We start from the raw sequence: 25,079 nt of genomic DNA on the forward strand, positions 1-25,079 counted from the left end.
CTTATTATCGAAACAAATGATAAAATGACGGTAATTTAAATGTCCTTTGATATCCGAATTTATTATTCTAATAGTCTCTTTTGAATTATGTATTTCGTATCGAGGCTTTGTTATTGAACAAGTCGGCAAGTTTGATTTGTCTCTTTGAATTTCTTTCTTCGCAAAGTCATTGCATAGCTTATTATTTCGTTTGTTTTAAAGTATTTTTGTAATCATTGCAGGAAACCGCGCTACGAACTATTCCCCCTCTATTGTCAAGACCGGCCTACCAGTCCCCATACTAATATCACCAATAGTGGAATCTGAATGAGCGAAGACAACCCCGTGGTTTGTGGGAAACACAATAGTGTGTGCATTCATTACATCGCCACGCAAGCGACGCACACAAGCGCACATAAACACATAAACCAACGCACACAAACACACACAGACGCACAATGTGCATCTCATCAAAGGGTGAGCCAGTGTCTGCTATAACAACAGGTTTGGGGCGAATTGCACATCTTGTAAGTCCTAGTTCTATTCTGTGGGGTACTAAACATCACCGGGGTACCGCACCACTGTAGTGGATCTACAGGGTGTTATTGTTATCAAGATTGATTAAACATTCAGATGGAGAACGTTTTGAACAACAGATTTTGTGTTGATCGCGGTTACGAATTTGTAGTCCGTTGCGATGCCGACGGAACTACCAAATCTCCGAACTTATTTAAACCGAAAGTCTTGTTTTCATGTATATACTTTTTCATACAATAGTGTTTTCGGACAATTGTTACTTGAAATATTTTAAAATACCTGCATAGTAATCCTAACTGCTGTTTTGGCAACTAGTTTCGGTTCTTCTACATCATCAGGCCTCAAGGTGTCAGCAACAAAGGATTACTTTATGCAGGTATTGTAATAAAAACCATGTTCAGTATAATACAGTAATGCTGAGGCTAAGTAACTCTTTGAAAACGAAATAATTGTTACGTTAAAAACTTGAGTTGAAATATAGCCGTGTAAAGTACACGAAAACAACATCGAAGTTGATTATACGGTTATAGTAGTATGTTTTCTGTGATTATTCGCACCAAAAATGCCTTATGGGTATAATGGAAATGAATTATGCTACCTATTTTCTTTCTCATGTATTTTTCACAGTAAGTACACTGTAAGTAATAAACTATATAGCTAAATGAGTAATTTAAACGCGTTTTGAGCAGTTTACAGAGGTTTAGAACAATGCTCACTCTCCCACCGCTCCGAGCTGCAGGAAGTATTATTTCAGACAAGTTTACCGGACCACCTGGTCAACAGCTGTGCCTAAACTTCTATCGGATGGAAACTTTGGTACAATTCCTTTCACCGAAAACGTCCTCTGGTGTCATTTATATGCCGCATGTAAATCGACCATTTATCGATCAAGTTTGTAGATTACTTTGACTTATATTGTGTGTAGTCTTCGACCTTTATAACCTTTCCAATCAAGATAAATCTTGGAAATATCAGTTGGGATACAGGTAAAAACAAAGTGGATGAGTCGATGAACATATAAGGTTAGTTGTGTCCTTTTTAAACTGGTGTAAATAGGAGGTTGAAAGTGGGGGTGTTAAGGAACCCCTACTTTGATGGGAATCCCATTCAAATGAAATATTTTCTGGTTGTTGGGGATTGATCCTGTAAACCAAAGTCCCATACACTAACCTTCATATTGAGGGTGATTATTTCCTAGGGAATTGTAAACATAGTTATCTGTGAGTTTCAATTTTCCTAACCCTAAGATCTTGCCCGAGTTTTGAGAACCTCTGCAGCCAAATGTCCAAAGTTTTGGACCGAACTGAGGTGCCAAGTTAGCGACAAAGTTATCTGAACCCATCAACATGAGCCTACAAATCAACACGATTGACTCGTTCAACTATTCCTGGGACCATAATCCTCTTCTGTGTGACTGTTTTGGCTGCACTGACTGTACCGTAGAGTGTAGTCGTAGTTGAGACTTACCAAGGCCGAGCAGTAACTACTGACCTAGACAACTACTACAATGTTGCTACGTCTCCCATTGGTCGGTGGAACATCAACAATCAACTTTACTACCCAGTCGTGCCAACTGAGCCTACACACATAAATTGTCGTACGTAGCGGCGCAATGATGCAACTTTGTACTTCGTTAGTTGAAGATTTATGTTTCGGGAACAGATAGCGGTCTAAAATATACTTCAACAACTTCCTACAAGCTAAATTGGTCTTGTAATAGAATTAAAATAAAAAATCTTAAGCTTACTTAGATCGTGAAATATTTTAGTTTTGTGTAATTTTTGATCGGATTCCAAGTTTCTCATTGGCTATGGACACGTTTTGGCTGATTTCTGTCATACTAAGAATTCAATTTGTTAAATTATTTGTTCAATATTGCTCAATGTCTTTCTATTTTACGTGCATTCTTTACAAGTGCATCCCCAAAAAATTATTAATATGTGGAAACTCTCGAAACCGTATGTTCAGCAGTACTAAAGCATCTCGCACCATTTTACACTCATCCATCACTCGTTGCGTTAAATGGTTAAAATACACACCTAGGTGGCGTCCCTATCATACGTAATTGATATATTGAATTAACTATTTGAAACTATGTAAACTCGTTGACTATCAAAAAGGGATATTTGTACCGTTAACAAAAAATAAACCAAGCGTAAGAATTAACTGTTAAGCGTGTAACAGAATGCAAAATATTAATATTGATACATAACTACCAGCTATAATTACAAAATTTCATAAACTTCCAAACCTTAAACTTTCAAAACTCTATTTCAACACTTGAAATGCAAAAGCATACAACCTAAAATAAATTATGCTTATTTTTATTGGTTAAACCCATAATGTCTCTTCCAAATTCAATTACATCCAATTAACGTCACGAATCACAGGATTAATTAAATATCTGCATTGTATTTCAGCAATAAACCACTCAGTAACGCGAATCTGACTACCAATTAGTTCCCAGATGCAAATCACCCCTCAGTTCGTCACTGACCATGTCCATGTCACTCGTCACATCACAGGCGAGTACTCAACCAGGATTGGATTATCCAGTATCCCCGCGGCGCACTTCAATTGCAATTTATGGCAGTCATTAATTTCGGGCAGGGGCAGCGCGAGAGAGAGGGCATTGCAGTATGCGTGAGAGTGAGAGAGAGAGTGATTGTGAGGGTTGCACTGCAGTTATCGATTGTAGATGCACCGCCCTGCTAGGGGAGGTACTAGCGTGGCTAAAAACATGCCTTCTCTTCCTCGCCGCGTTACCCTAGGTCGCACCCTCGTGGCACTTCTTTACCGCTCTTTTATACTAATTGTGCTAATTTCTTACTTAAATGTAAAGCCTTTTAGTTACTGACGTAAATAGTTAATTTCCTGTACAAAGTGTGCAGTTTGACATTATTATTTTGGTAAAACCACCGAAAGAGCAGACAGTAGTGCTTGTATACTCCTTGATCTGTGGTAGTACTGTAGGATGAGCTAGGGATGGTGAAACGACTAAATTGACAGATTTTTGTTGTAATAAACAACCAAAACAAATGAAGAAGGATTACTAACTGCCTTTACTAAGTTACAGCCTCCCCATTGCGTGAGGTGGGAAGTAGTCAGAAGGAACCTCGAATCTGTTGTTGGCCTGGTTTCGCCGGACACACTCGTCCAACTGGTGTTCTCCAGTCCAGAATCGTGGAACGCACTTTCTGCATTCTCCAGGGGAAGTGCTAAAAAATTAAGAGAACCGAACAGCTGTGACGCTGAACAGCTGAACCTGGTGGAATATCGTGGCTGATATGCCATCTGTAGGCACCATCTTGAAGTATTAGAAACACCGTTTCCGAGAGGGTTTCCATTGCCTGGAGTGATATGTTTTAGTAGGTGATAGTCCTACACACCAGGGTAAAATACTCCTTGGAGCCTGACGGTGCATAAAGCATTTACCTGTCGTAAAACCCACAGCCACGGTTTTGACGTCTTTCTAATACGTTGTGTGAAATTGTATTTCTAAATATATTATTGTTGAAGACCGTTCCAATATCACAAATGTTAAACGTTGTTTCTAAACTGCTGTTACAGTATTGGCAATCAGTAGGTCGTATCTGACAAGGCAGTACAGTACAATGCAGTAGGCCAGCCAGAGGCGGTGTGTAGGCGCGGGAAAGTGTGTTGGCGCCATACTGGCAAATAAATGTGTAATAAATACTGAGAGAGATCGTTGACCTATACACAACACATACAAGGATATGTGAGACGGGGTGTGTCATGTACATAGTAACACGGTGAGGCGTGTCATAAGTCATAACACAAGCTGAGTTTGTACTCTGTATATAGTCTGTGTGTTGGAACCTGTCTCCTGACTAGTCTACTTGGGGAGACAGGTTCCATCATTCAGACTATAGGACACAGTATTATTTAGCCTACTCTCTAGTAGTAGATTCCATACTCTCCTTACGGCGACTACCAGTGACAGTGGCAATGTCACGGGGTACCACCACCCGCATGTGATAAGCTACCACAACTCGCTTGACATTGGCCGTGTTCAAGGTCAGAGGATCGATAAGTGGCGTGCGTGTGTGCGTGTCGACACGGCGGCTACAGCTGGATCTATATATAGAAGGGAATATTGGTTGCCGTCACTACGCACTTTGCTACACTCATGCAGTCTGTCATGCTGCAACTAGGCTGACTGTAATGAGTAGACAACATGGACGAGAGAAATGTGTACTGTAGTCCACTGAAACATATTCTCGTTAAAATAATCGAAGAAAAAGAAAATTTTCACCCTAGAGCGAGAATTGTCCAATATAAAAAACAGTTAATGTAACAATCAGCACACTAATCCAAACCGTCAACAGCTTAGCTCATAGTTCATTTTTTTCGTTAATACAAGTATTCGTTTAGTTGGCAATGTAGATTATTATTGCTATACTGTATATTAGATTGTGTGTAAATCACTCCCTCTTCAACTATCACACATGGAAGCTGCTAATATAAGCATTTAAGGCCACTCTCACGTGTGCATGAACCCAAAACCTAAAACAATACTGTTTTGTATGCCATTCCGAATATTTAGTCTGGTATGCTGTACCAAACATATAGAGCTTGGTATAATGAAGCAAATATAGGTCCAGTTTGCAACACACATAACTACCACATGCATCCACCACACCATCACCACTACACCACTACTGTATACCACTTGCATCGTACCTCATTGTCGTGATATGCTACTACACTGTAGCAGTATTACAGCATCCGTAGCCCCGCGTTTCACAATAGATCTTTCATCAATACAACAAGAGCCCTGTTCAGCCTTTCATATTACAATATTATTTAGAGAGCTCATTCTTTCAGATGTAATGAAGAGTTCTGTTCAGCTCCAAACCTGTTGTCCGCCTCCTACACTCCACCCTCCACCACCCCTTTATCCGACGTTTCTGTATCTTTTGATGTAATTAATCTTTTATTCTTCACCGCTGCCTCGCTACAAAACGATCCACTTTTCAATCCATTCTTGTCATTATTGTTTGTTCCGTACCTAAATACCATTTTCGCAATCACGAGATTAAATTTTCTAAAGAGGTGCTCCTTATTTATTGAAGAGGTTTCCCGGTGCGCACGTGTTTTAATTTTAATTTTTGCTTTTCAATTGTTATTTCTTTTCGAGCGTTTTGCATTAAGTATGTTTTGCGACTGAATTTGAGTGTATTACATGCTCATTTTGATCGGTTTCAATCCCAAGTACAGGGCGATGATAAATTAATGTTGATGTAATTGTGTCTTCAAATTGCAAAGTGTTTAATGAGAATGCAGTAAGGCAGAAAGACTACTGCTAAAAGTTGTTTTAACATTTTAGAGGACTTTCATGTTAGAATAGTTCAACTGGAGCAACACGTTCAATTCTAGGAACTCTCCGTTTACTCCCTGTTGGGTGACGGCGAGAACGTGTCACGTGGTTTGTCTATACGAGCGCAGCTGCGGCGAACGTGTCTAACTACCAACACATACATAGTTCTATACAATGTGTATGGACAGACCAACACGCAGACCGGCCTCCTTGTAGCACATACATTGTAGACAGACCTTATGGCACATTGCACTTGTTGTACACATTGTACAGTATATGTATATGCCCACACATGAAGATGAACCACATATTGTGGTTATACATATATTAGTAAATATAGTGCATATCACATAGACATTTGGACATGTGGCTTACTCATTGTATATGAATAGATGCACGCACAGTACACATTTTGTTTATGGACTATCATACTCAGTATGTACATTGTATGTGGACAGACTTAACGCATAGCACATTCATTGTACAATATATAGACATTCAGATTACATTTTATATTTAAAGTACGTTACCGTATGTGGACAGAACTACACCACCGTTTAAACACTTGTCTTGCTTGTTGCTTGTAGTAATTCAGCATTACCACAGAATAGAATGCAGATAGAACATTTATCCTATAAAATAAAACTATTTAGTTGACATCAGAATATTTGACACGTAACTTACATTGCATATAACCACTGTACATTGTTATTCATTGTATATAATCATACAAATACATCATATTACAGCATGTACTTATACACATACACTGTGTATATACATGCATTGTGTAGTACATTAATTGTACGAGCCTATCATTCTCTTACTACATCCTGTACACCACATCGGCTACATTGGGTACCAGCACACAGCGCGGCGCGCCTCTAGAGTCTATATATAGCTGACCTTGGACCAACCTTCACTCAAGGACAGACTCCTCCCGTCCCTGAACTAGACAACTAGACATCTTCCAGACTCAATTATACATTCTTTCCTAATGATTCGTTGGATTTATTTACTTTTACGAACGCCTTCAAAGTGCTAATCTCTCAACGCCTACAGGGCAGCTGTGCATTTAAGCCGCGTTTACACTGGAGTTTCAAACAAAAAGTTGCAAACTTTTATTGCAAACAGCAGTTGCAAACAGTAGTTTCAAATAAATGTTTGCAATTTTTATTTCATGATTTGTTTCCATGTTTCATGAAAATGTTTGAAATAATTTCGACCTTGATTATGACTCGCCTCGTTCTGGTTCTTCAGATTAGTCCTTTTGAGGATGTCAAGTGTCGAGGATGTTATTTTAGCCACGGCGGCGTGTGTCGTGTTGTCAAAGCAACGTAGGCCGAGACGATGCTGGGTGAACATCGGTGATTGTATAAATCATCAAATTAACATTATTATTCATTTTTAAAGATTACAAGGACATAATTATAACCCAATTCACATGAGACGTTATTGTTATTTTTAAATTAGACAACCTTGTCATTTGAGGTTAGTGTTAATTCATTGACAGTCAAACAGCATTTTCCCGATTAATTTAACACTGATTCCAGACACAGGGTCGTGCGAGAGATCACGTGAGTGAGAGGGGAGGTGGTAGCATAGGGGATGGCGGAGAAATGTTTCTGTTTCGTGTTTCAACGGCTCATATTGACCGAAACTAGTGTTGCAAACAAAGAGTTTGCAACTCCCTTTGATCTTTACCGACTTCAAGTGGAAACAAAAATTTCTGTTGCAAACACTGAAAAACTGTTTGCAACAGCGAAATGTTTCGTCTAAAAATGTGCGTTTTTAGAGATGTTTGCAATTTCTGTTTGCAACTCGTGTTTCAAACTCCGGTGTAAACGCGGCTTTAGCATGCGTTTACGTTTTAGCAGGCGCGCCAAAAATTACATAGTAAACACACTGGACTGTCGCAGATTAATGTTGCAAGACGGGAAAATCTATAGAATCCGGCGTACAAAAGCAATATCCAAAAAATTTTCCGAAGGCCGTTTCTTAAACTAACTTTTCAGTTTAGTAGGGTTGAATGATTCACTTAACAGCATTGTTTTTCACTTAACGACACGGGTAACGGACCAACGAGGTTCAAGGATTGAGAGAGAAGAAGTAAAATTGTTACGCTTCGGTCTTCAACTAAGCAGCTGTTTACCAATTTAATTGTTAACGATTGATGCAATTAGTGATTGGTACAATGAGTCGTTGCATCAGTGGCAATAAGAGGTTATAAACGAAAAAATAACCTCTTTAAAAAATTATGAGCAGTGATTGTTAGTAATTAAACACTGTCGTAGTGTACTCAACTCGCGTAAATAGTCTTTAACGGCACTCGAAGAAGTGTTTTAAGGCACTCGCCAATGCTCGTACCTTAAATTTCTACTCCCGTCGTTAATACTATCTTAACGCGATCGTTGCGTATACTACCATAGATAAAAGGAGTATACTCCTTTTATCTATGATACTACTATAACACTATTATTCGACTACGAGATATTTTTGACATATCTTTAACTACAACAGTCCTACAACATGGCCAAAACGAATTCCTCATTACTCAAAATAAATCATATATCTTTTGAAAATTCACGAAAAATTAAATAATGGATATGTAATCCATAATGCATTTTCATAAACATTGTTTATTTACACATTTGCCGGTCTAATCCGGCGATATGGCTGCAGTAGAGGCACGATACGGAAGCAATTACCCCACTCAGTAGCAATATCAAGGGCAGACTGTTGCTACATTGTTGTGATAACCTGACTGATAAGAGGCTAATGATATTGATAACAGCTTATTGTTGTAGCAATGTCCCGTTCAAGTAGTATTTGCGATCTCTGACCCGCTCTCTCGAGCGTGTGATTTTACATTGTTTATTGTTGTATTTATTATAAGAAATTATTTATTGTTTCTAAATCACACTGTTGATGCATATACCTAGCTAATAACTAATATGGGGATTTACCTGTCCCTGTCCTTTTATTGTGCGCTTTAATGCTTAAGATTTTGTCAACGAATGCATTATCATTCTATTATTAAATACTATTTCGTATGTCCACTATATCTGTGATTGGAAATGTGAAGAACTTATCTTCTCCTGGATTTTATGTTTATTTGGTTGGCACGGTCACTTATTTAGTTTTATTAAAATCCTTACTAAAATGCCTTATAAAGATCCTGTCAATGCACCAAGGCAAGGGCGATACCGCAGTGAAATTATACAAAAGAAATACCCCAAACAAAACACTGGTGATGGTGAATCAATTTAATTTTCTTGAAAAAAAGAGACGTTGTCAATAACAAATAAATAATAATTAACAACGGTATTTTGCTATGATTGATCTTCAGACGTAATGAAACGATGTTTCACAACCGAATGAGTCTCGAGTGAATTCATTCTCCAGTTCATAATCTGTCGATTTATGAAGCACGTATTCTAAGTACAAATCAGTTACATCCTGAAGGGTTGGGGGTGAAGGTGATTGGGACGTGGGACGGGGGACGGGGGATGAGGGACGTGGGATGTGGGGTAGGTCGGCATTCATCAGCCCCAGCCGCGAGGGGACGTGGCGTACTATGCTGTGTTGATGTGCACATTTGCATTTTAAATAACCCCCCTCAGGGCTGATTCATCTGGTCCACTATGAAACATTGCAACTCCGCTCTGCTAGACCGGACGAAACGCCTTTACAAATTAGAAACATTTCCTCTATGAATATACGTATAAAATGCATTCAGTTTAGTTTTGTATATATGATTGGTTTACACTTTACATGTACAGTATACTGAATTTGTTTCGTTGTAAGTAAACCTGAAGGACCTAACTAGGAGTGTCATTTTACCTTGAACAGATATCTGCATAATCAGGCATGGTGGTTTCAGCACAATATGTGAGTCTCAGACATCAATAGTGACTGAAAAATGGAATCCTATACTACTACTTGTAGAAACCACATTCTAGCATAATCATTTTTTACATCGATAGACTAATTCTAGCAGCTTGCATTTTTCCCTTCGCATAAAAATTTTTGCACTCTCTCACCAGGTAAAATAATATCCTCGTAGCATTAAGTCAACCATTGGGAACTGGACTATATGCCCGATTTGTATTTTTTTTTTCTGAAAAGAATAATAAATTTAGTAGGCTAGCAACTGAAAGGGGATTTTCTAGGTCAGAAGGAATACACCCTCTCCCCTATTAGGTAAGGTTAGGTTTCCCAACACCTTCCAAAGGCACTTTGGCGACCGAGGCCAAGATTTCCACCCGAAAATCTGTTCCTTTTCCACTTCCAAAAACCGTGTTTCACCAACAGCGATCGTCTTCGACGTCCCCGACCATTCCTGATGTTCTGGCATTTTCTCCTGAACAAATCTCTAGTCCCTAGTCCCACATAGCCAATCACAGCCCACGACCTTGTGGTAGAGGAAGTATAGTGATCATATCGCCATAGCACCTGGCTCGCCCGCGTCCAGAACACCATTAATTAGAAGCGGGCCACTGCACATACGCCATTTTGTTTCCACCTGTAAAATAACCTCAATTTGACATGTCACACTTTCCTGATCGTCTGTTTGATTTTCTGATAGAACAGCGTTGTTATGATCTGGTTTATCGATATGCTATCTGGAGTCAACAATCATGTTGTAATGTAGGAAGTGGCACGGATCCAACGATAGTGTAATTACGTTGTATGTTTTATAATAGCTACAATTGTTGTAGTAATAAACATCCTGTAACAAACAGTCGGATACTAGATAGTAGTAGCCTAGCAATTTGGCTTGATTTTTCGTAGGCCTATTATCTTTAATATACTTTTTAATGAAATGGCGACCATACAAAGTAGGTATTTTAAGCCAAGTATGAATGGAGATGAGTGTAGGATGAGTGTCGCGATCTTGTAGTCTTGTTAGTGACTAATGCCGACATATTACTTAGACACAGCTGTCAATTGATAGCCCATACAGCTAATGACAACTAAGGGACCTACAGTTTATCGTGGAATCCGAACCACATTTTCGCCTTGGTATATACGAATTGGTCTAATTATCAGGATAATACTGCGGATAGTCGTAGTACTCTCTCGTGCGGACGTTAATCTATACTGTACCAGGGAGTATCGCATCCACAGTGCATGCCTATAAATATCCACAATTCGTGACCTCCTAGTAGCTGGATTACAGTGTCTATACTCCTTTTATCTATGATTACAGGACGACGCCACCCGCCCCAGTTATCGCTGTTAACTGGTTGGTTCTGATGGAAATAGAAACATCAGCATATGCGTCCTTGCCCTTTAAACTTTGAATTGGTGTTTTTTTCTTTTTTATTTAGCATTAAAACTGTATAAAACAATTAATATTTTGCATTTATTTGTCGACATATTGGTGGCTTTAAATTTAAAAGTTCAATTGAATGTGCCTAAAAATACACTCGACAAACAAACAGTTCAGACTAGTGCCTAAAAATATTTGCAACACGAAACAAAGTTGTTACTTTACTCAAACAAAGTATAGTATAACCATAGATTATATTACTTCATCTATGGTATAACAAAGATTATAACCGAACTAGCTATCTACACACGGTTGTAAGTAAATTCATTTAAAAAAGTACTTGTTCTCAAGTATTAAAAAGCTAAAAATGTCCTCTACTGGTAATATACAATGTATTGTGTAATAATGGTTATACATCGTGACCACAGTTGAACCATTAAAAGCATTATTTTACTTTTTAAAACAATTATTTGCGACAATAATTCTTTGAGCTATTTTTTAGGTTGGATGGTTATAACGAAATTTAAACCCAGAAATTCACATTTATTTATTTATAAACAGGGGGGATGTTTATACATTTTAACACAACCATGTTTACAATACTTTATAAAGTAAAGAATTGAAAGATAGGTGTACTCATTATGTCAATTAGTTATGAAAGAGATTAATACACGAAACGAGAATATATTTAGCTGTTCTTTAGCTAAAATTTCATAAAAATTAACTATAATCTATCATAATCATATTATGTATTCATAAACAAAACACTTATATCACCACATAGACTAGTATTGTACACTCATCTCCATTCATACTTGGCTTAAAATACCGACATTCGTATGGTCATCTTTCAGAATAAAAGTATTAAGTAAAATTCATTTCTTTAAATTCAGAAAAGGGTTCAAATTTTCTAGGCAACCAATAAAAAGTCACGCAGATGGGTATTTAAAACTACTTTAACTTAATGATAACTCAATAATTTAATTTAAAAAATATGAACTTTTTAATTTGTATACTTACTTACTTTCAACACCCTACTTATATTTGAAGTCAATGGATCCATGAAAATACCGTAGTGTAGAAATTCATTGTATGGTAGATACATACTGTACAAAAATATATTTTACCAAAACACTTTTATTTAAGTCAAGTCTCGTTATCTGTCGCTTAATATTTTATAATTACTTAGAAAACCAAGAGAAAATTTTTACAAAACTTGCACTAGCCTATCTTTTGTTAACTGCGAAACCATACATTACATACAATGTATATATTTATGTGTCGGTCACATTGCGAGCTGGTAGTACTCTAATTTTTATTTATTTTACTCTTTGATTTTGTATGTTTGACCTATGTAAAGATCTAGCACTAATTTGACTATGTCTATTTCAATGTATGTTTGATCAATGGCAATAAAGATTCTTATTCTGATTTGGACTCTTATTCTGATTCTGATACTGATACTTGCTACACGTCACACTCGGTGATATGGGACAAACTAAAAATCAACAAATAAATAAGAGCGAGAAGCAACTACTATCTATCCCTCCCCCTCCCTCAGATATAAATCCGACTCGTCAAAAGTATATAACCCCCGTACAATAACACAAGGCTTCAACGAAGGGGGCGAGCCACTCAAACCTGCGATCACTCCGTCTTAATCCGCCGTTATTAAATATACAACAGTCTGCAAGGCTTTTCACTTTTTTCATTAATCACGGAGTAAAAATCCGAAATATTTTTCCATTTAGGTGTTAATTATTCACTCGGTGTTGAGCGTTGAGCGTTGAGCGCCCCCACCCCCCCCCCCCCACGCCTTACACCGGCGTAATGTAATTTACCCTCACTGTGACAACGGGGCAGATGTAAAGATGTTTTAGTCGTTTGTTAACTTCTATCTCAGTTTATAAACGATCCATATAATATCGTGATTATTAATTGGTTGTATCATAACATAGTTTGTGTTTTGTACATTTATATGTGTTTTTTGCTTTCATAGTTTCATAATTACATTCAGATGCGTCTGCTCGTACTGTAAATGATCATCCTTCCTCCTATTTAACCAACCCAAAAATATACTAATCGCTATGCCAACATTGTAACTAAGCTTCCAAAAACATACACTCACATTTTGACATTTATTATTTGAAGTTGAAACACTGAGTAAATAAATAAAAGTTTAATTTGAATTCATAGTAGGCCTAACGTTGATTTTTTTACTACGTCTAATTTTTATGTATATCTACCTCTTAGAGGTAATTAAAAAACTCTTGTAGTGTTCGGCACAATATATTAAACAATATGCAAACCTATCTGAAAAATGAGGCGAGAATGCTACTTTAAGTATAATTATTCATGATATAAAATATTTATAAAAAATGGCGAAATTTAATTTAAACTTAGATTTGATTATTTACTGATTATAACTCTTATTCCAAACCATTATTCAATTTACATTATGGAGAAAAGCTTTTTGATTTAAGTTAACATTGGTACATGAAAGGAATATATTTTATCCAGCACTAAACAAAGTAATGTATTTTCGTGAAAAAATACTATAAGAGAAAGTACCTAATTAAAAAAACTAAGACCAAGGAGGAGAAAAAAGTGTTCTTAAAATATACGTTATATTATAGGCCTACGTACTTATACGTTTAATCAATCTTTTGTTTTTATAGGTAGTTTTAAAAATGTATTAACAATATTAAAATCCGTAAAATAATCGTTTGCATTTCGACAAATTACGTTTGAACATTTCAAACAAGTAAACAAAATAGCTCTTTAGCAAAAATGAGAAGAGATGGAAAGGTGTCAAAAGGTGTGAAATTGGCAGTAATCGCGGACGTTTTGGGTCTAATGTGTGATGAAATATTCAGAGGCTAATCCTCCCTGAGGGCGTCAATAAAATATCACCCCCCCCCTCTGACACCCCCCCCCCTGGTCGTCACACCTCATGGACCGCTCTCTCACGACACGACAGTGGTACAAACTATCTTTCACTGTACTTGAATTCTACGGTAGTACAATATTTAGTTCCTCCACCTTAACATTCATTGTAAAACTAATCCCCAATTAACTTATTTTAGGAAAAAAAGTTTACAGCATGAATGCTGTCCGCGAGAGTTTAAGAAATCCCCTGATCTAGGGCCTATTAATGGTTTGAAGGCGTTTATATGTCGTTCACTTTTCTCTCCCATTATAGATACTACTCTTGATTTTTTATTTTATATCTGTAGGTCATAACTAAGGCAAAAAGCTAAATGGCCTACTGCTACTTTTTAGTGTCTAAATCATTAAAATGTTATACTATGACATGATATTTATAAACATTTAAAGATTTAAGGCATAGTGATAATAATGTGCAAAATAAAATAAGATAAAAATAATGGTTTGTGTCAGTTCAAAGCAAATACTGAGTTTGTAAAATTTTTAAAGTTAACGTTTTAAATATTTTAAAGGACTTTTTCAACATATCTCGCGATATTAACTGAATCTTTTAATTTGAAAACAGTGCAATGCGCTCAAGGGTAAATAATATCCATAAATCTAATAAATCCTTAAATTATTCAATTATTGGAATTCTAAACTTTTGAAAGTACAAGAAATTTACTTCTCAAACTCTTCCGTTACTCATTTTCAAGCCTCCGTTACTCATTCCTCCTGACTTATATGAGCACAGGAAATATCTTACAAGGGTGAAAAGCAAAAGATTGTTCGACGAGAAAGAAAACGCTGTAACCTAAATCATTTACTAAACGATTCTCAAAACGAAAATCGAATCCTACATTTGGACAGCTGACAAACAAAGATTTCCTCGTTGGTAACACGTGTTCCTTCTGTGATAAGCACTGATAAACCTCACACCCGCACGCACGTTGCCACCCCAATAAAAGTCAGGCGCGAGCGAAACGTGTTTCGGCGCGAAACTGCCTGTTTATTCCCGCGCTTTTCTTTTCGGACAAGTGTCAAAACTGCCGTGCTCTCAGAGTTATTTCTGCGACTTAAGTTTTATTTCGTCGCCGGCAGTAAAGCTTGTGCCTACTCTTTATGCAGGACGCCGCTAACGCTATTTTATGTTTGGTATAAAGCTTACTATTCGCGGTTTTAATGCCAGACGCACGTGCGTTGAGGGATTGCGCCGCTACATGATGTGATTCCACATTTAATATCGCGGTTATTGCCGATTTTATGCTTGTCGTCGCCACTTTGTGTTTATTTCTGTTTCAAGTTATCGGTTCTTAAGGTGACAAAGGGGTTACCCATAATCCAGAAGGAAACTGCAATCCGTGGTACGAATACACAATCATATAAAATACGATAACAGCATGACTTCTTAATTTACAGTAATCTTTTTTGCGAGCGTTTCCCTTTAATTCTAAGCATCATATGATAGTATGTTTTCGTTTCAAATGAAAACCTCAAGTGGTTTTCTCCAGACAGTGTTCAGTTTCTTTAGTACAAGTCTTTAGTACACTGTCGGGAAAAACTCCGATGGATCATTGTATGAAATCATCAAGTATTTTAAACACAATTAAATCAAAATGTCAGGTACATTGTACCCTTAATTTACCCACTTGCACCCGTGGGTGTTAGGTGATGATCAGTGCGGCCTCAAGTCCAACATTACAATATATCGCCTTTGTATACGCAGTTATGCAGTTGGCTTTACTACCCCATATTGTATCCTAGTTGGCAATAACCGTCGTACAGTGATTTACCCTCCAATAAGACGCGGTAGTTATGCTTATCTCTCGATGATAAGGGCAACAAACACTCAACAGCCAGGAACTAGTTTAGTTTGATCAAATCGCTCCGAGAGGGGCCGCAAGCCATTCCAATGACAACCAGACCATGATTGAAGCAATAAAGACAGTAATGTAAACAAAGCTATAACGTTCCACTCGCTCGCCTGGCCGACAGCCAATAACGTCACATCCAGGTGTAATGGTACTAGACTTTCTAGTTCTTCAAATTATACAGTGTTGGATGCAAGTACTGAACCGAGACTAATCGACGTATGACCCCAGGAAATTGAGATAACTTTTTAAATATAAGAATAACTACTTGGGTTCATATACCTGGTTGTGGAAACCTGACCATAACAACTTTTGTTTTACACCCATTTTAACTGTTATCCCTACTCCTTTTATAACATTTTATAAAATCTAAAACTTTTTTGAAAAAGAAACTATTAATGGTTTTCAAACATAGCAACGTTAATGAATTCCCCGAGGAAATTTAGGATAATTTGCTGCATTCGTTTTTCAGCATTTCTAATTTGTTTTTAGATAAAGTATTTTAAAGACTGTTATGACCAGAATTGTCAGTTATTTCATTACAACATAGCAAGTACTTAATTTAGTTTATATTTACTTACTTGTTACATATGGAAGACGAGGGTAACCATGGTAACGACGACACTCGATGCTTCATTCTGTCCACTCTTCTTCTCACTCAACATCCAGAGTGCCTTGCATCCTCTGCAATGTTCCCATGCTGGTGTTTCATCTCTTCCCTCCGTAGCATATCTCACCACAGTGTATGTTTACTTGTTACAGATGGAAGACGAGGGTAACCATGGAAACGAGGACACTCGATGCTTCATCCTGTCCACTTTTGCTTCTTGCTCGACATCCAGAGTGCCTTGCATCCACTGCAATGTTCCCCATGCTGGTGTTTCATCTCTTCCCTCCATAGCATATCTCACCACAGTGTATGTTTACTTGTTACAGATGGAAGACGAGGGTAACCATCGAAACGACGACACTCGATGCTTCATTCTGTCCACTCTTGCTTCTCACTCGACATCCAGAGTGCCTTGCATCCTCTGCAATGTTCCCATGCTGTTGTTTGATCTCTTCCCTCCATAACATATCTTACCACAGTGTATGTTTACTTGTTACAGATGGAAGACGAGGGTAACCATGGTAACGACGACACTCGATGCTTCATTCTGTCCACTCTTGCTTCTCACTCGACATCCAGAGTGCCTTGCATCCTCTGCAATGTTCCCATGCTGGTGTTTCATCTCTTCCCTCACTGGTGTTTCATCTCTTCCCTCCATAACATATCTTACCACAGTGTATGTTTACTTGTTACAGATGGAAGACGAGGGTAACCATGGTAACGACGACACTCGATGCTTCATTCTGTCCACTCTTGCTTCTCACTCGACATCCAGAGTGCCTTGCATTCTGCAATGTTCCCATGCTGGTGTTTCATCTCTTCCCTCCATAGCATATCTCACCACAGTGTATGTTTACTTGTTACAGATGGAAGACGAGGGTAACCATGGTAACGACGACACTCGATGCTTCATTCTGTCCACTCTTGCTTCTCACTCGACATCCAGAGTGCCTTGCATCCTCTGCAATGTTCCCATGCTGGTGTTTGATCGCTATCCTCTCATCGATGGAACCTTCTTCCTCAGTCCTCGTCAGCACAGCAAAGCTTGCATCGAGGTACGTTTTGAGGTTGCTCCTTGATAAACAGTAAGATTGGACATTGAGACATACAGTGTGTAAATTAAGTCTTGAAACAAATATGTATTTTTAAAACCGAAATAGATAGAAATATTCAGTTTGTGGCAATAATTGTTAACAAAGGTGCCGCAATTTTTACAACAAAAATATTTTTAACCCCCCCTAACAGGGTAGGGAGTAGGGGGTGGCTATTTTTTTTCAAATAGCAACCCCCCTATTGAGTGACCCTTCATGTTAAAGGGGTTCTCAAAAGAAACACAATGACGCAAATCGAGGGGAGTATCTCACCCCTAGCCAAAATTTGTGGGTTTTCACATTAATCAATTTTTTTAATATCCACCATTTATGCTAGGGGTGATATATCTACCTCGGATTTGCCTCAAGTTGTGTTTCTTTTGACAAATCCTTCAAAATGAGGGGTCACTCAATAGGGGTTGCTATTTGAAAAAAAATAAGTCACCCCCTACCCCCTACCCTGTTAGGGGGGTAAAAAAATATTTTTGATGTAAAAAATTACGGAACCTTTGTTAACAACCTAAGCCACAAACAGAGTATTTAGCTAAAACTAATTTAGTCCAAGGTTTTTTTTTTCAATATTATTTCATTTTGTATTTGATAAATTAAAATGTTATTGAAACTGTACATATGAAATTAAATAAATATTGTAGTGGAAAAATTATTTTTAAAGACGAAACTATTTACCTACTCTGAAAATCTTTAAAAAATCTTTAGAAGGCCATAAATGAGTAAGGGTAGGCAGGGTCTGTAAGATAAATGATTATGCAACAAGTCTATTCACGAAAACAAGAATGTTGTGACAAACAAAACTCAAGTAGGTGAAGTGAAGACATGCTCTCCACTGACAAAGCCCCCTGGAGAATGATGGAGCTTAAGTATTGGTGGGGTTTAACAGGTCTTTTTGTTGCCTTCTGTTTTGGCTTAATAGCTTTTTTGAATGGATTATTTTTTCAATGATTCTTGGTTTAATAATTTCTATCTCTTAATTTTAAAAATCCTTAATGTAGGATATGCTTTTATACTTTGCTCTTCCTTTTTAAAAAAAATATTAGCCTTTCAGTACTGTCTATTTTTTTTTACAGAAAAATTATGTTTGATAAAATAGTAAGGTGTGTTATGTAACTATAAAAAAAATATTATTTTTGAATTCATGTAGGCCTACCAATATGTTATCTTCGGTTTACTTTTTAGCACAAACTTTACTTTTTCACAGTTACAATTTGGTTAAAATTCTTAAGATTTAGATTTTTTTTATGAATAAACCGTCTTGACACCAGTCCTTTTCAATGAACCAAAATATGGAATAGTGATATTGGATTTAGTTTTGATACTTTCTTAAGCTCAGAACTACAATGATGGGTTCTGCTGTGATTATTTGGCAATTGAAGAGGGAAAGCCACTTAGCCACCCCCAGTATTGCAGGTAGTCTTCCCAAACTCTTGAACATAGACTGAAATGAAGTTTCTCTTAGGATGGATCCCTCTTGAATGACAACCACATGAACTTACTTGTTATTTTATGCAGGTAAAGGTAGAAGGACGTACCCAGTTCCTGACCGCAGTCTGCATGGGATGTCTGGAGGCCTGGGCTCCTGGACGTAGGCTCAGGTGTAGATTCTGTTCCACTTCATGGGACGGATCCTCTCTTGTTCTTGGCACTATGTACTCGTATGATGTCTTCGCTGCCATGCCCTGCTGTACTGAGCGACTTAAGGTAATCTCAAGTTAATCAAAATTGTAAAAATATTTAAAGAAATCTTTATTGTTTCCTTTTTTTACAGTGAATGCATAACACAATATTACAGTAGACACAAGAAAAATAACCACCTACAAATTTAGAACCTATGTTGGTGGATGTATTACACTTTCTTAAGTTCTTTAGTATTGAAGAGGCGGTTTGTCCTGGTCACTTGGTTATAATTACAGTGAGTGTGAGTTTTACATAGTTACCTATCTTCTTCAGCACAAACTAAAAACCAAAAGTATAAATTTAAAGTTTGCTTTTACTTTTCATACATGTGTCATTGATACAGTATGTTTGACTATAATATTGTGGTATAATTACCTCGTCAAGTAATCTAAATGTTTTGATGTTAGGTTAAAAACCTACAGTATGTTTCTTGAATATATTCTGCATACTGTTAGTGTATTATTGATTTAATTTGATTGGCAAAAATCTTGTTATATTTGCTACAAACCAAATACGGTACCTTTAAAAATGTTAACTACGTTCCTCAGTTGTGATATGTAGTTATGAAGAAAACCAAATGCGACAGTACAAAAAAAGTCAAGCTATTTTGTACGTATTTGAGGTGACAGTAAAACTAATCTATATATTATATTTTTAAAAGAATTTGTTGGATTTTTGTGTGTAGCAAATTGACCCCTAAATATTTATTTTCATAGGGTGTCAACTTAAAGCTCTTATCCTCCCAAATGTGCCTTTTGCGGGACATTGGATTTTGTTTTGTGATAGGATTTTATGTTTTCATAGTATGTTTCTTAGCATTTGTAATTTTACTAAGATGCCTCAAAGAGATCACCCACGCAATGCAAATATAGGGATATGATGAGAAATAATCTTTTTCACCCTTATCAACTATACAGTATATCAAATATATCACGAATTTTGAAGTCACAAAGTGACGCAGGCTGCTAGTCCATATTAACAGATCATCTGAAATAGTAATCATTAACTAAACTATCTTTATGAAAACTGTTTTGATATAATAAAATAATCTTATCCCAGATCATGTAAAACATTGTATACAATGCATGTTTTTATATTAGTAATATACATACAAATTATGGGTATTCCTTTACAATTGACTTTATCAGAAATTGTTTTATACTTATTTATTGCTATGAGACTTTGGGCGATCTTGAATTACGTAAATATTTGAGTCATGAGTACATATTGATTGTTGCAGTGTAACGGATGTGCCAAAGCCCTTCTGCTGCCCCACCAGAGACTCAACTTCTTCAGCGACTACAGTCACCGAGTGACCTGTCCTCACTGCGGCACGGCAGACCACCACTTTGTCAAGCCGCTGGCCTCCTGCTACTCTCGAGAGTGGCCATAACGCCCAAAGGCCCAGGAGGAGGAGTTCCGAGTCAAAGCCGTCGAGTCACTCCTTCGTCAGACCTGGGAGACAAAGCTGGCCGATCTCATGCTGGCGTTTAACGCGTTCGGACTCTCTTGAACACTGTCTGTGATGTGTGCCTGTTCCGAACAAGCATTCCGAGTTATTTTCGACCCACCATTTATTTGCATTTTACTAGGTTTGATTTTAGTTAATTTGTATATAGTTTCGTGTTATTCTTCTGTGATTTGCCAAACCCACCAGTGTTGGTAAAGTGACTACGGATGACTCTTGTCTGCTGTCCAGATAATATAACTGTGACTTGTGATGAACTGTGTAAATATTGGTGTCTAAAACTTGTTTTACTAGTGTCAGTTTTTATTCGCAGGACATTCATTTTCATTAGGTTTCTTTGATTTAGACAATTTCAGTTAGTTTTTTGTTGATGTCAAATGTGTTGTGAGTTTTAGGACACTGCTCAATCGCTCTTTGTTGTAAATTAGGTTTAAGATGGACTCATATTCAAATTGCGCCGCTTACTATAGGTTAAGGGATCGTCCATATCTTGCAAAATCTAAATGTATCTGTGCCATGCTTGGTCCTTCCAACAGCGGGTATGAACAATCACCTATGTACAAAAATAGAAAATGTTACAACCTCCTACCGCTAATGTACAAATGGAATTACTAAAGGAAGGAGTTTGAGGAAGTTTAACAGACTGTTGTCCCTACTCCTTTTTGGACTTTCACAAATTTTAGACTCTAGGTAAATTTTATGAAATTGTCTTCGTTTCTTGTCTTGTAAACACTTTAAACTAAAAAAGTTATTATTAAATAAATTGTCAAATAATTCATCAGGCAACGGTTAAGAACATGAGGAAGCTCGTAGTTATTCATGCGCTGTCCTCCTTAAATGATAAATCTGACTGAAAACTATTTAATGTAATACTTTAGGATAGTTTTCAGTCAGATGCACCACATGTTTTTCACCCTAGAATGATTAAGGGTGAAAATAAACTCTTTACCATTTCTAAATTCAATTTGATTGAGTTTAAAGTAAATTTACTTTAGTTGGAAGATTATAAATATAAGTCAAAGGGTTCCTGTTAAGTCCACATCTTTGAGTTTTTGTATTTAATACAATTTTGTGCAGATCTGCATTAATATAAATTTAAAATCTATGGAACAAGCCCTTACAAAAAAACAACATGTAGTGAGTGACCAAGTGTCAATCTCTTCGCCTTTTTGAGAGTACAACTTAGAAAATGTCTATTAAAAAAGACTGAATAAAATAAAATTTGTGAAAGTCCATTGAATATGAATAAAAACAGCATTTAAATATTATATTTAATGCCGGTTTTGTTCTTAATACTCAGGTTTGAAAACTCAAAAGATGATAAGAATTAAAGATCCGTGTTAAGAAATTAGAGTCTATATATAAAGTATTAATAAAGTTATATATTATATATGATATATACTACTTCGCTACCTTATTGGTGTGAATGAATGTCATCACTGGACTCAGTTTGTGTGTACATTTGTATATAATTTCTCAGAAGTTGAGTTTCCATGAAATGTGACACTCCTCAAGTCAAATTACCCCGGGTCCTAACCTAAAGGACGCTTGCATCTCGCATGATCCCTGCTGACCTAGCGTAAGTCTTACTCTTCCTATCGGTGTTTTTCTAAGCTTTTGTAGAATATAATATTTTCATACTGTATATCGATCTTCTATGAGCTTTGTAACAAGGGTGCTTAGTAGAAAGTGCTCAGCTGTTCCCTGTAGCGGGAGATTTATTCATCGTTACCACCTAGAGTCGGCGAGCCCCAGGCCTAATACTTGGTGAAATTATATTTTTGTTGTACGTAGTTTTGTATATTGGTAAAATAAAGTTTATATTGCACAAAATTACTCCTAAACGTTTGTATAATAAGGGTTGGTGCATCGGAAAGATCGTTTATTAAAATGTTGAAGTGTGACGATTTTCTGTCAAGCTGGTGCAGTGGACCAAGGAAGGGAAGCACTGTGGAAACTTTGGTGGTCTATTTTATTTGTCAAAATATTATTGTAAAAACCATACTTTCTTTCATTGAAATTCTTTTGATCATCTTGTGAAGATAATTAATATTTACATTTTCAATTAATTTATAAAAGAAAGTTACTCATTATACATATCTGTTATTAACTTTAAAAGTATTTGAGCAATAAATTAAATTATTTTATATTTAATTATTACTTTCTAGGATTGTATTTATTTATTGAAGTTTTTATAGTGATTAAAATATTTTTGTACCACCAAAGTTGGGTTGGAAAACCACCACCGGTATTTTTATCAATTATTTGTATTTGTTGAGCAAGGTTCCACCATAGGCCTAATTAATGATTAGTAATACTATTGATTAGTGTGTAATATTGTCATTTAAATATGTAGTTTGGTTTTAATTGTAATGTTGATAAGGCTTATTGAAAAACTAAAACCACATTCATGTCTCTAATACCAATCTGTCAATGAAGTCCTACTTGTAAACAAGAAATATAAAAAATACCAGATTTGTAAACATATATTAAATTTCCTCCTTAAATATGACTAAATAATATTTTCTAGCCCACAGTTACAGGAAAAAAAATTAATACCAGTCTAAATTACATTAAAAATGAACTCAATACATTTCCTAAACTAAAAACAAAACAAAAACTATTTGGGTAAAATGTTGGAGCTTTTTGGTATGTGGCCAGCCACGAAATACATCGGCCACGTTTAATCAGGGTAGTCGATACTATACCAAATGTGTTTCATGAAGGCATTTTCAAGCCATCTTTTTCTATCACACTAACATAAGTATTTTTCATTGTTTATATATAAATAACCATCAATGACTAAAATCGTCATAAAAATTTGTGTAAAGTCGTTAAAATTTGTTATGAACTTTTTATAACGTTTTATACCTTTTTATCTTTTCTACTTAATGACTAAGATTGTTTATCCAGTAAAGTGTTGTTATGTGCTTTGCATGTCAATGTATTCGCTTCGCTCAATGTCTCTGCATGGCTTTTGTGTAAATATTTGTCAGTATTCACATTTTCTCACTCCAGATTACTAAAGCACAAATAGATAAGCCATACAATAACAAACAATGCACAGAATACAGCTTCTAGGCCAGTATCTTGTAAGTAGCTTTTAAATCTCTTCTGATGCAGATTGAATAGTATTTTGTATTCGAATGATCTTTTTAAATGAAGATGATTTTAGTAATGTTTTAAAACAACTGAATTGATACAGTAATTGTTTTATCAAGTCAGGGATCCTAGCTACATGTTAGCTACATTTCTACAATATGTATCCATAGCAGTACTGTGTGTGTGTGAGTGTATGCATGAGTGTGTGTGTGAGAAGCTGTACCTCTGTGCTCCAATGCATGACAGACTGATCACAAAATACATAAGGAGAGGCTAAGACCAGTACAAAACTTGGCTACCATAGTCCAACGCCAAGTATCGATGTCTATCTACAGTATATACATTCACTGTTTGTTGTCTTTGTTTATCCTACCTCGGCAAACAAACACGAATGGTACAAAAGTTCTGAACAATACAAATTCCGTTTGCTACTACCTCGTCCTGTTCTCTACCTCTAGCTGCTGCAGTTCAAGCAATAATCTCAATCATGGGAGACTCTGACTAAAGACAGAGCTGCATGTGTATTTGAAGTTTTTATTGGAATTGGCAAAGCCAACATTCTAAATGGAAGAAAATCTTTTGTGAAACAGTTAAACCCGTAATATGTCTATTGGTAGGACATGATTTTTATAAAATTTACTGGAAATTTGAATCACAATAACTTATTATCAAACTTTCTAAACCTGGAAAAGGGTCTAAGCAATCAATTAAAAAGCATTTGGAATTTTAAAAGAAATAATTAAATTATCTTACTTTATATCTGTTACTTATATTTTAGCTAATATTTCATTATAAACTAAACATGATAAAATTCCATTCAAAATGTTTGACTAAAAAAAATTTTAGGTTTTTATGTCATTTTTTTGTGATTATATTATAAAGGTACAAAAGATGTCTTGGGTCCCTTAGGACTACAACATTTATTAGTAAAATATTCTTTACTTCACTCTATATATTTGATTTATACTTACCAGGTCTTGTAGTATCTTTCAACTATTGAAATATCTGTCTCCCTTGGAGTCTCCCATAATTGAATCACACAAATATTTCTACTAAAATACTGGTATATGTAGCAAAATACATCAACTGTACAAACTTGCAACGTGTTTTATTCCATTCTAGAACTAAGTAGTTTGTTTCCACCAACCTAACACAACACAACATCTTGTAGGCCTACTGTCACTGTTT

At 36.3% G+C, this 25,079-nt stretch overlaps 1 protein-coding gene across 1 annotated transcript in view; it reads left to right on the forward strand.

The window, feature by feature from the left end:
- The window catches only part of LOC128988918 (headcase protein), an 82,616-nt gene extending 57,962 nt beyond the window's left edge, over positions 1–24,654 (forward strand). The window contains exons 3-5 of the mRNA XM_054410703.1: positions 17,405–17,593; positions 19,157–19,345; positions 20,562–24,654. Coding sequence (XP_054266678.1) covers positions 17,405–17,593; positions 19,157–19,345; positions 20,562–20,714 — 531 coding nt within the window. The 3' untranslated portion in view covers positions 20,715–24,654. The remainder of the gene's footprint in view (positions 1–17,404; positions 17,594–19,156; positions 19,346–20,561) is intronic.
- Positions 24,655–25,079: the final 425 nt, after the last annotated feature.

This window comes from Macrosteles quadrilineatus, unplaced genomic scaffold, assembly GCF_028750875.1.
Source record: "Macrosteles quadrilineatus isolate MER2022 unplaced genomic scaffold, UCM_ALF_1.0 Scaffold_1__1_contigs__length_201487025, whole genome shotgun sequence".
NCBI lineage: Eukaryota > Metazoa > Arthropoda > Insecta > Hemiptera > Cicadellidae > Macrosteles > Macrosteles quadrilineatus.